This window comes from Pelobates fuscus, chromosome 5, assembly GCF_036172605.1.
Source record: "Pelobates fuscus isolate aPelFus1 chromosome 5, aPelFus1.pri, whole genome shotgun sequence".
Classification (NCBI taxonomy): Eukaryota; Metazoa; Chordata; class Amphibia; order Anura; family Pelobatidae; genus Pelobates; species Pelobates fuscus.
Window position 1 is genome coordinate 159,600,590 of NC_086321.1, and position 12,812 is coordinate 159,613,401.

At 45.0% G+C, this 12,812-nt stretch overlaps 2 protein-coding genes across 5 annotated transcripts in view; one reads left to right on the forward strand and one right to left on the reverse strand.

The window, feature by feature from the left end:
* The window catches only part of HSCB (HscB mitochondrial iron-sulfur cluster cochaperone), a 28,637-nt gene extending 17,352 nt beyond the window's left edge, over positions 1-11,285 (reverse strand). Inside the window, exons 1-2 of the mRNA XM_063454620.1 lie at positions 10,799-11,285; positions 10,038-10,134 (exon numbers count right to left, since the gene is read on the reverse strand). Coding sequence (XP_063310690.1) covers positions 10,038-10,134; positions 10,799-11,202 — 501 coding nt within the window. The 5' untranslated portion in view covers positions 11,203-11,285. The remainder of the gene's footprint in view (positions 1-10,037; positions 10,135-10,798) is intronic.
* The window catches only part of CHEK2 (checkpoint kinase 2), a 33,373-nt gene continuing 31,023 nt past the window's right edge, over positions 10,463-12,812 (forward strand). For 2 of the 4 annotated variants that reach the window (XM_063454616.1, XM_063454618.1), the window contains exon 1: positions 11,376-11,472. Coding sequence is in view for 1 of the 4 variants with exons in the window: in XM_063454615.1 (XP_063310685.1) it covers positions 10,493-10,524 (32 nt within the window). In the remaining 3 variants the exon portion in view is untranslated. Of the gene's footprint in view, positions 10,525-11,375; positions 11,473-12,812 lie in introns of those variants that run through there. The other 2 variants (XM_063454615.1, XM_063454619.1) reach the window with 2 other exon arrangements.

The window sequence follows — 12,812 nt, forward strand, 5'->3', positions numbered from 1 at the left end:
GAACTCAATTTAACATCTCTGGAGAGCCAAGAAAATGGCTATTCACCAACAGTCTCATCCAACCTAAGAGAACTTAAGAGGATCTGCAAAGATGAATTGGAGAATCTACCCAAATCCAGGTATGCAAAGCTTGTTGCATCATACCTACAAAGACTTAAAGGGACACTATAGTCACCTGAACAACTACAGCTTAATGTAGTTGTTCAGGTGAGATCTACAGCTCCCTGCAGGCAATCTAATGTAAACATTGTATTTTCAGAGAAAATAGTGTTTACATTGATTGATAGGAATACCTCCCGTGGCAGTCACTCAGACAGCCACCAGAGGAATTTCCTATCATGTATGGCCCTAAAAAGGCCATGTACACGTCAGACGTATTAAAATACGTCTGACGTGTGCAGGAGAGAGAAGGCACTGTGTGCGAGCCTTCTCTCTCCTGCCTGTCAGCAGAGGAGAGGGGGCGGGCAAAGACCCATGCGCGGTAGTGCGCTCAGGACTTCATAGGGCGGCATGAATGCCGCCCTATGAAGTATGTGCGCATGTGTGGCGAATCCACACATGCGCACAAGGGTGCAATGACGCTTCCGAATGGAAGCGTCTGATTGCTCCCTGCTCGCGCCCGCCTATTTCGTCATTTTGACGAAATAGGGGGCGCGGTTTCACAAGGCTCCCAGCGCTGGAACGAGGTGAGTAAAGAGGGCTGCCTGTAGTGTCCCTTTAAGGCTGTAATTACTGCCAAAGATGCTTCAACTAAGCACTGGGTTAAAGGATCACTATAGGGTCATGTATTTCTGACTGTATAGTGTTAACACCACCATCTAGCCCCCCTGGGCCCCTCATGCCTCCATAAATATAGCAACATCTTACTGTATGCAAGCCTGAAGCTGTAACTCTGCATGATGTTTGTCTCAGAAAAACAAGCAGTCTGCTGACTCATCAGAAGTAGCAGCCTGATCCAATCACAGTGCTTCCCCATAGGATTGGCTGAGACTGACAAAGGGGCAGAGCCAGCATGATTCAAACACAGCCCTGGCGAATCAGCATCTCCTCATAGAGATGAATTGAATCAATGAGTCTATAGGAGGAAAGTTCAGTGTATGCATGCAGAGGGTGGAGACACTAAATGTTTGGATACATTTTAGGCAGCCACGACCCAGGAAGGATCTCTAACAGCTACCTGAGGAGTGGCCAGTGAAGTTATCACTAGGCTGTAATGTAAACACTGCATTTTCTCTGAAAAGACAGTGTTTTACAGCAAAAAGCCTGAAGGTAATGATTCTACTCACCAGAACAAATTCAATAAGCTGTGGTTGTTCTGGTGACTATAGTGTCCCTTTAACCCCTTGAGGACGCAGGACGGTTCAGGACCGTCATCGGCATTTTTCCCTTGCCGACCGACGACGGTCCTGAACCGTCCTTAATTTAAAATGTACTTACCCGATCGCCGTCGTTCCCCCGGCGGCGATCGGCGGTGCTCCCGGTGTGGGGAGACTGCCTGCAGCCCAGACAGTCTCCCCATGGCGGTTTAGGACCCCTGGGGCCATGTGATCGCCCAACAGGGCGACCACATGGTCACAATATGTGTCCTAGTCTCTGCCTGCAGGGGGACTGTCTGTGCTGACAGGCAGTCTCCCTGCATGTGTAAAATCATAAAAAAATTTAAAGTTATAGTTAATAAAAAAAATATATATTATTATTATATATGTGTATATATATGATATATAGACATATATTATACCTATATAATATATGTCTATATATCATATATATATAATGTCATGCTAAGTGTATTTTTATATTAATATGTACATATATTAATATAAAAATACACTTATAATTAATTTGCACACGTATATATATAATATATATAATAACTATATATTGTATATATATATATTATTATAAAATACGAATAATAAATAATTTAAATTAAAAAAATTAAAAATAATAATAAAAAATTGAAAAAAAATTATATATCTATACGAAATTTTATTCTAACTGTATTTTGATATTAATATATATATATTTATATCAAAATACACTTAGAATGAAATTGTATATATATCTATGTATATTTAAATAAATAAAAAGAATGCGAACTATTCATATGTCGATATACAAAATTACATAAATAATTATATAAATATACACGTAGACTTCAAATATATAAATATGCATATATATTTAAATTCTACGTGCGTATTTAGGTAATATTTTTACATAATTAAGTTATTTTATTGATTGCAATTTAAGGGACCTGCCTGCCAACACAGGCCGAAAGACCAGATAATTTAATTTGCTATCACTGTATTTTACCCTGTAACGTTCTACGACACCCTAAAACATGTACATGGGGGGTACTGTTTTACTCGGGAGACTTCGCTGAACACAAATATTAGTGATTCAAAACAGTAAAACATATCACAGCGATGATATTGTCAGTGAAAGTGACTTTTTTTGCATTTTTCACACACAAACAGCACTTTTACTGATGATATAATTGTTGTGATACATTTTCCAGTTTTGAAACACTAATATTTGTGTTCAGCAAAGTCTTCTGAGTAGAACAGGACCCCTCATGTACAGGTTTTATAGCGTTTTTGAAAGTTACAGGGTCAAATATATAGGTCAAATATTTTTACATTGAAAATGGCCAGGTTGGTTACGTTGCCTTTGAGAGCGTATGGTAGCCCAGGAATGAGAATTACCCCATGATGGCATACCATTTGCAAAAGAAGACAACCCAAGGTATTGCAAATGGGGTAAGTCCAGTCGTTTTTAGTAACCACTTAGTCACAAACACTGGCCAAAATTAGCGTTCAATTTAGTTTTTTACTTTTTTCACACACAAACAAATATGAACGCTAACTTTGGCCAGTGTTTGCGACTAAGTGGCTACTAAAAAAGTCTGGACATACCCCATATTGAATACCCTGGGTTGTCTACTTTAAAAAAAATATGTACATGTGGGGTGTTATTTAGCAATTTATGACAGATAACAGTGTTACAATGTCACTATTGATACATTTTAAAAATGTATGTTTTGAAACCGCAATATCCTACTTGTACTTATAGCCCTATAACATGCAAAAAAAAAGCAAAAAGCATGTAAACACTGGGTATTTTTGAACTCAGGACAACATTTTGAATCTATTTAGCAGTTTTTTTCATTCGCTTTTGTAGATGAGTAAAAGATTTTTCACATAAAATTCAAAAAACGTGTATTTTTTTCAATTTTTCATCATATTTTTTCATTTTTTTTAAATTAAATTAGATGAGATTATATAAATAATGGTATGTAAAGAAAGCCCATTTTGTCCTGAAAAAAACAATATATAATTTGTATGGGAACAGTAAATGAGAGAGCGGAAAATTACAGCTAAACACAAACACCACAAAAGTGTCAAAAAGATGCCTGGTCGCAAATGTACAACATCGCAAAAAAAGTCCAGTCCTTAAGGGGTTAAAGAAGACCTGTATGTTTGTTTTTGTCACGCCCTGTTTTCCTTTCCTTATGCCTTCTGTATCTAAATGATTATAAATTGTAGATTATGCTAGCTTTAGTGTACCTATAATCTTAATTTTATTAATGACAGGAGGCGAGTATTTGCTTAAGTCTCTCTTTACTAGAACTCCACAGCAGCACAGAAAACAACCAATCAGAAAAAAGTTAGGTACTATAAAACTCCCCTCCCCATGCATCATTTCCTCTTTCAAGCTGCGACAAAACAGAATAAAAGGCAGAGAACGTCATGGGGAAGAAACGAAGTCCTAGATACGATGAATATAACGATGTCCACCATCCAAGTGTAACCGTCAAACTAGATAGTGTAGATGGACTGTAAACTGAAACGAGAGAAAAACAGAATCGAACAGGTTGATTATCCGATGAAATGTACTCTGAATAAACATGTAGGTACTCAACGTAGCAACCAAATTAACCTAATATGAAAAATATCCCAACCCTACTTTTGGAAAAAAACAGACATAAGGAACAAGCGACAGGTAGCAGAGACAACAAACAGAGTTGCATACGTACCTGATAATCTAAACTATAACATTAAACAAGGGAGGGACAAGAATGGGTGGGAAATACTCGCCTCCTGTCATTAATAAAATTAAGATTATAGGTACACTAAAGCTAGCATAATCTACAATTTTATAACATGACAGGAGGCTTCGTATTTGCTGTTTCAACGCTCAGTTCACCAATCCAACGCTGTTTGTGTCGCTGGTAATTATTCCAGGAAATATCAGAGCAATCCTAATTGGACATTCCAAATACGATAAATGACAGCCGACGGGTCAAAGGAGATGCCAACCGACGAAGTATTTCAAATACGGAAAAAAAGCACCCTCCGCCGGTAAATCCATTGTACGTGGTGTAGCAACCCGTTTCCTAGAAGTCGGTCCATGAGCTGGCAAGCTGACCTATTAGCCACATTCCTGTAGTTGTATAACTTGGAAATCCGATCTAGGACTTAGGGTCGCGAGAAGAAAACTGACACCAAGTCTCAACTCATGACCCGTAAGGCGGCTCCTCCGATCGTGCCAGGGCCATTCGGTGATGCGGCCTTGCAGGGAGCTCTCCAATCTCAAGGAATGCACCGAAGACCACCACCAAAATCGCAATAGAAACCGAGGAGGAGCTTTCGTACCTTCCTGTCCTACCCGGTGGGATGTCTCATCCGAGCATAAATTCATAACGCATACAATGAGAGTGTGTCCAAACCAGCCGTATACTAAGTGATTCCAATAGTCCAAACGGACTGTGTAAAAACTCGGACGCCGTAGAGAAAGGGCTCCAAAAGACGTCCATTCAGGGTTCCGAACTGAACTTGAGTGGAGGAACGGAGGTCGACTATTCTGGGAATAGGGAATCCCAGAAATCTTCAAAGGAATGGGAAGTGCAAACAGGAACGCAGATTTCCATCCAGAAATGCCCTCGTCCAAGAGTGAAAGATGTCTGTGTAGAAGTCTGGGCATACCAGGTACCACCATAAGGTCCCGTAGGTCTCCTCGATGATAGTTGAAAAGTAGGGTAGCGTGAATCCAACAAAATGGCTCCCGTGAGGAATAACTAGAGTATAGATGGAGTGTCCTCCATCTCCGAACCCTGATCACCAGTTATGCGTTTCGAGGAGACGGGGCAGTCCTGCCATCGTATCCCAAGATCTGAGGACCGGGGAGGTCAAGACAAACCGGGGTTTCCGGTCTTACCATGTGAACCATACGTACGGTTTATACCTTCAGAGCGGGTAATAGGCCCTCCTTAATCCTGCTACCCGAGCAAGGCAGAGCCCGCATGCTCCATGAAGGTCCCCGTATCACCTGCCACCTAAATATGGGAGAAAAACTGTCTGAGCAGTTGTCCACAATGGTCTGGATATCCAAAAACAGAAAGCAATCCTCTGTTCTTTATGGTGCAGAATATACCCAAACCTGCACTCACATAATACCTGGGTTCCATCTGATGGCCGTACCATCTCCAGGAATGTGTATAAATAAGTGGGAGTCACCCCTCGTTCTACCCCTGTGAGAATATCCCTCCATACAGGAGGTAGGCTAGAGGGATCCAGTCTAAGTATGGATATCTTGCATGACCAGGCAGTCCTCTATATTGAAATCAGTAGCACGGACGTCAGATCTACTTGAATGCAGGAGGGACGCCCCTCCATGTAGTCATCGATGTCTTGCACAGGTACAAGTCTGTGTGATGAACAAATGGATGGCACCGTAGAGCGTCGAGTGTACGAGAGAGCCGCGCTCTCTACTAATGAGATCAAATATCGTGCTAACGTCCGGCTGATAGCCTGAGCGGGCCGCACCCGCAAATAACCAAACGGTAGAGTCTGCATCGGTGACCGTTCCTCTCCAGTAGAATGCTTCCTCCAAACATGACCCCTGTATCCAGCTCAGTCTCTGGCTGAGGTTGAGGGAGGGCTGCACCCTCTAATAACAAATCAGTGTCCGGTTCCGTATCTGAGAGGGGTACGCTCACTGTTCCAGAAGATAAATATTCTCGGATCGAAGAGGTGGAGGGCCGCACCCTCCTGTGATCCAAGCTAGAGTCCCTAGAGACTCAGGGTGACCAACTATAGGGTACACCAAATACGAGTATCAGCCTAAGGCTGAGGGAATCTACGGGAAAACGATGGAAAACTATCAACTGACCGTCCGGATCCCGTGCACGCGCGCGGGGTCCAGGCGGATCGTTGGTAGTCTGAGGAAAGCTGGAGACGTTCTCCGCAATCCACGAGCACCCGGGAGGTCGGAGGAGGTCAAGTCAGGCCTCTCGACGACCCGAGCGAAAGGAAAAGGAAGTCACGAAAACGAAAAAGACAACAATAACGTAGAACGAGTAAAAACGCAAATCCTATCTCAGCTAGAAGGCAAAAGCAGGCCGGAAGGCAAGACAAGTAAGCCCCACCGAACAGGGCCAGGAGCTAACCCTACGCAGGAATAACTACCGATAGCTATATGGATACCGGGGGGCAGATACGGAGTTAGTTGTTAAAGACAAGGAAAACACCGCGTTCTCCTGTAGGTGTCTGAGTACCGGTCCTCACCAGTGCAAAGTTCTCCTTGGAGATGTGCCGTCGCCGGTCTGGCGCAAACCGCGGATGTGTGTCCGGGGTCTTCATAGGAAAAACTTGCCCTTCAGGTCTGAGGTTTAGGGCCTTCACCCTACCTACCATATCCAGATGGTCGTATATTGGCGTCCTCTTGGATAGTATGGCAACGGTGCTTGTCCGGACACCTGCCTATTTCCATGTCACTGGTGGGCACTGGCTTCTCCTCGGTGATATAGCCCCAGGCCTGCGGCCAAAGGGGGTTCGGCACCAATAGAGCAGGTCCAGCAGGCCAAACTAACGGACACAGAATAGTTGGTCAAGCAAATAGGCACCGACATAGTAGGTCATTCAAATAGGCACCGACATAGGAGGACCAATAAAAGGGCACCGACATAGCAGGCCGTTCCTATGGGCACAGACATAGCAGGCCGTACTTATGGGCACAGACATAGCAGGCCGTACTTATGGGCACAGACATAGCAGGCCGTACTTATGGGCACAGACATAGCAGGCCGTGCTTATGGGCACAGACATAGCAGGCCGTTCTTATGGGCACAGACATAGCAGGCCGTTCTTATGGGCACAGACATAGCAGGCCATTCTTATGGGCACAGACATAGCAGGCCGTTCTTATGGGCACAGACATAGCAGGCCATTCTTATGGGCACAGACATAGCAGGCCATTCTTATGGGCACAGACATAGCAGGCCATTCTTATGGGCACAGACAGAGCAGGCCATTCTTATGGGGCACAGACATAGCAGGCCATTCTTATGGGGCACAGACAGAGCAGGCCATTCTTATGGGGCACAGACAGAGCAGGCCATTCTTATGGGGCACAGACAGAGCAGGCCATTCTTATGGGGCACAGACAGAGCAGGCCTATCAATGGGGCACAGACATAGCAGGCCAATCAATGGGGCACGGACATATCAGGCCAATCCCGGGTCGTGTATATAGTTATATCATTATGACACGTTACATATATAGCGCCATCCAATTCTTTTAGACAGCGTAATGCCGTGCGAATAACCTGAACTGGGACTGGCGGTCCCCCAAGTGCCCAGCAGGGAAAGTGGTATTCCAGCTGTATTGGGTAAAACTGAGGTAGTCCAGCGACCATCATGCCCGTGAATGGAAGATACACTGAGTGAAACTGTCCTTGAACTGTGAATAGGTAAGCATATGCTCTCACAGATCTGTAGGAATTCTGGCGTATTCTAGATTACCATCATCATACCACCTGCAGGGGTTGTGAAATCACGGACACTGCGAGGAGAGGGGCTAAACCATAGCCGGATTAATGAATTCCCCCGAGAACCTGATAAAATTGTATCGCATCAGCGTAGACTGGCCTCCCATACCAGTTTGAGACAGAGCCAGGACTGATAGCCATACTATACATGCCACGGACAGATAATTCATACCCGAGCAGTCCCATCTGAGACCTCATAGCTGGACCAGAAAAAATATATACTGAGAAGCAAACGAATCCGAGAGCTAACTGGCACTGTCTACGCATGTACAGAGCCTGTACAAGCTGAGTACATACACACCTGTAACCCGCAGAACTCCGTGATACGCGCAGAAATAGGCGACATGCACTGTCCAAATTTCTCAGTGATCTGAGAAATACACTGCCAGCAAACTCACAGCGATCTGTGATTCACACTGACCGCAAACACACAGCAACTGAGACCTACGCTGTCAGAAACGAAATCTAGAAATACACTGTCAGTCAAACGCGCAGCAACGGCGACATACACAGTCAGAAAAAAAAAAACAAATCCTGAACTACACTGTCAGTAAACACAGCGGTCTGAGAAATGCACTGTCAGCGAAAAACTCAAAGCATCTGTCATATACGCTGTCAGTAAAACGAAGTCTGAGATATACAGCGTCAATCAGACACACAGCAAACTGCATACACACGGTAGAAAAACTAAATCTAGAAATACACTGTCAGTAAACCATACAGCGATCTGTGAATTACACTGTCAGCAAAAAACCCACAGTAATCTGAGTCATACACCTAGCAGCAAAATGCACAGCGTCTGTGTATATGTGCCAAACAAACACACATCACTCTCAGATAGAAAATGCCACTAAGGCACATTTAACATAAACACAGAATTAGTAAGAATACATATAAAGGAGAGCTAACAATCAGGTTAGACGAGAAACCGGTATGACCGTGAGGAGGGGGGTCGGGGGGGGCGAGCGGGTTGTAATTGCTCTCTCCTCCCCCGGCGGACACATGCGGCCGCGTATTGAGCCGGCCAGGGCAGGCAACCACATGCCGAGACTCCGGTCGGCGGCATCATAACACCGCGACCGGACCTGCAAACCGGCGGCCACGTGTAAAACCTCCGGTCGGCGGTACCCTAACACCGCGACCGGAGGAGGGGAAAAACCGCGGGTGGGGCAGCGAAAGCCCCCTCTTCCCCTTGCGAACCTGCAAGCAGGCGGCCATGTGCAAAGCCTCCGGTCGGCGGTACCACAACACCGCGACCGGAGAAGAAGAAAACTACAGGTGGGGCAGGACAAAGTCCCCTCTTCCCCCTGCGGCCATGCGGTCCGCAGACAAGGCAGGCAGCAGGCGGCCACGTGAAAGCCTCCGGCCGGCGGGTGTGAGCAATAACACAGAACCCCGCCGACCGGAGGAATGAGGTCCAGGGGAAACAGAGAAGGGAAAATAAAAGGGGACAGAGAGGGAAAGAATCCCCAGGGAGATGAAAATGAAGCCAAAATAAACAAACTCCCCACAAGCCCCAGAGCAATATGCAGAGGAGAATAAAGTGAAAGACACATAAACAAGTGAAACACTGAAAATATAATAAAAACCATACAGCCACCCACTAATATTAGCAGGAGGCAGAGGTACTCTGACCTGTACTGGTGCGGAGCAGCAAAGAAAGAGGAAATGATGCATGGGGAGGGGAGTTTTATAGTACCTAACTTTTTTCTGATTGGTTGTTTTCTGTGCTGCTGTGGAGTTCTAGTAAAGAGAGACTTAAGCAAATACGAAGCCTCCTGTCATGTTATAAAATTAGATACATAATACATAAATGCATTGAAAGGGGAGTCAACTACAGCCTACATTGTCCAATTCATTAAGCACAATTTTTAATCTTAGCTGGACATATTAAAACAGTAGCCAAGTCTCAGCATATGTATGTCCCCTCATTTATTCCAAGCACAACCACATTACATGCGCTGTAGTGAAATAATGTGCCAGGAGTGCACTTTATTCTAAGTAGTCAAATAATTTTAAGAACGGTTTAACTGCTTACCTGGAGTACACCGGGTGCCTCCTCCACTACCAAAGTTCATGCTGTAGTAGTGATGGTACTTGGTGTGTTCCCTTAAAGTTATACACTTGAACAGAGTCAGATTGAATTGCTTTAGTGACCACTCCTTTTAGCATTAACGTAAAATAAAAGCAAATAAGAATTTACTCACATGTGATTTTTGACTAAAATAATCTGGATGAAGGAAGCGTTGAAGGTTCCGATATTTTTTTTGCAGTTCTTGAATATTGACGTCAAATGTTTTCTCACTAGACAGAACAAATGTGAGTATGTGAACAAGTGAAATATCCAGAACATGATGGCCTTGAGTCCAACCTATATGACTACAGTATATTAAGGATCTACATGTTTTTTGTGAACCCTCAAACATGTAAACAGTCAGACTGTTTTTGAACAGATTTACTTCTTACCTGGGATACGTTAAGCGACGCAACCTGTCTCAACTAAATCTGACAGAGAGCAAGCTCTTGGTCGGAGTCATGTGGTGCAAGGCTTAGCTCATTAAGGCGAGCGATCTACTGACGCTTTCAAAGCGTTAGCCCAGCAGACTTTAGCGGAGTAGAATGAACAGTAGCACCTAAGTAGGAGCTTGAGGCTCTCCTGCCAATGCAATGGAGGAGGAGAACAGTGATCCACAGGTAAGAAATCAAGCCATTACTCTTTGACTATTCTTGGCACCATAACCACTACAGTGCACTGTAGTCGTTATGGTGCTTGAGGGGTTATTTTAAAGATTTTTTTTTCACACTGGTATTCTTTTCAAGGTAATTTAATTGTACCACAGGATAAGTCCCAAAGCTTTATTTATATTTTTGCACTGTTACTAGTTCATACTTGTACTTTTCTAGGACACAAGTTCACTATGGAGCAAGTCAAGATGTAGCCATGCAAGATTATTAATCAATATGTTACCAATCTAGAACTTGGAAATAATCCTTGGTTTCATCAGGGGGCTGCAGGGAGTGACAGGCGGGACAGAATAGTTCATCCATGGTCATGGCAGCCTGGCAGCTCCAGCACAACCTGCCCTGAGCTGACAATGAGAAGGTCCTTGTGCAGCAGTGGTGGTAGTGGTTACTGGCACTGCCCCCTGGCCATGCCCTCAGGGGCTGCATGTTTGTCCTCATGCTCACACGCAGCCTGGCCCCCACACAGGCAGGGCTGGGGGATACACACATGGCCCGGCATCCTGGGGGCCTAGCCCACCTCTGGGACAGTGAGTCAGTGAGCGCCCGCCCCAGCCTCTCCATGGAAAAAAACTTTATCAGCAGCTTCCTCACAGGCTCCATGGCCGCCATGGGAGAAACACCAAGCATGGCCCGGAAGTCACACAATGTTGACGGATCCCCAGGGCCTTTAACCCCATATAGGACACAGCCAGTCACGCTGTGAACCCTTCGAGAGCGATGGCAGTTCGGAGGACCCGGCCCTCACACTGGCCGAGCTTCAGCTGCCCTGGGGTTAAAGGTCCGCGGCGCTCCGTGACGTCACGGGCTGTGATTGGCTGCCGCAGCTTGACTGTTGATGGCGGCAAGCAGACGCTGCGGGTCTCCTTATTGCGGTTAATGTTGGCCGCATCGCACCAGGTGAGCGCGAGGGTCCCCGTTACTGTACGGCACCGTGATGGAGAGCGGGTGTCACCGGCACTGGGCCCGGGACATGGGACTTCCTGCCCCCCAGTGTAACACGCGGTAACACGGAGGGTGCTGTGTTACTGTATGAACCACATACATTACTGGGGATCCCTCCCTGTTACCCCCTGCCTGTTACCCCCTGCCAGCACACTGTGTAGCAGCATTTTCAGGTAGTGATGTGGCATGGGCATGCAGGGTTTATATGGACTCATTACTTCCTTATTGCAGAGCCTTCAGGTAGCAGGTGATGTAGCTTCTATTGCAGGGAGGTGTTTTATTTTATTTTTTTAAACCTCTAGCCTGCTGTAGTGGTTATGGTATCAGGAGTGCCCCGCTGCTGTCCCATGGAACTATGTCAGACTGCTATATCATAGTTTGACAACTTGCTTTGGTCACGCTGGCAACCTGCACCAGATATGGTATATATGGTATTCTCCAGCAAGGGAAGCAGGATTGCGCTGTACAACAAAGCGCGGCCAATAAAGGACTACGCTCACTGGCAGAGATCATCACCTGAGCTGTCTCAGTCATTGAGCACAGAACTGCTTCTGCTGTATTTGTCCCTGTAGAAACATCTGAAGAAGAAAGAAGGTATGCAGGAAGGGGTCCATGGAAGTTATCAAACCATGCCCGAACACTTTGAGCAGCGTAGCCACTGTATTGGTATGTAGTGGTTATGGTGTTTTGAGTGTTCTTTAGAACTCTGGCAAGGCTGTTAAATGGTCAAACTGAGCACAATAATAGTTTTGCATTATTTCAAAGTTAAAGGGACACTATAGTCACCTGAACAACTTTAGCTTAATGAAGCAGTTTTGGTGTGTAGAACATGTCCCTGCAGCCTTTGTTTATGAACCCTAGTCACACCTCCCTGCATGTGACTTGCACAGCCTTCCATAAACACTTCCTGTAAAGAGAGCCCTATTTAGGCTTTCTTTATTGCAAGTTCTGTTTAATTAAGATTTTCTTATCCCCTGCTATGTTAATAGACCCTGCAAGAGCCTCCTGTATGTGATTAAAGTTCAATTTAGAGATTAAGATACAATTATTTAAGGTATTATTATTGCAATTTATATAGCGCCAACAGATTCCGTAGCGCTTTACAATATTATGAGAAGGGATTTAACTATAAATAGGACAATTACAAATAACCTTACAGGAACAATAGGTTGAAGAGGACCCTGCTCAATCGAGCTTACATTCTATAGGAGGTGGGTGTAAAACACATTAGGACAGGAATTTGCAATCAAATAAGGTGGACTGCCCTTTAGGAGAGGGCAAGAGACAGGTATGTG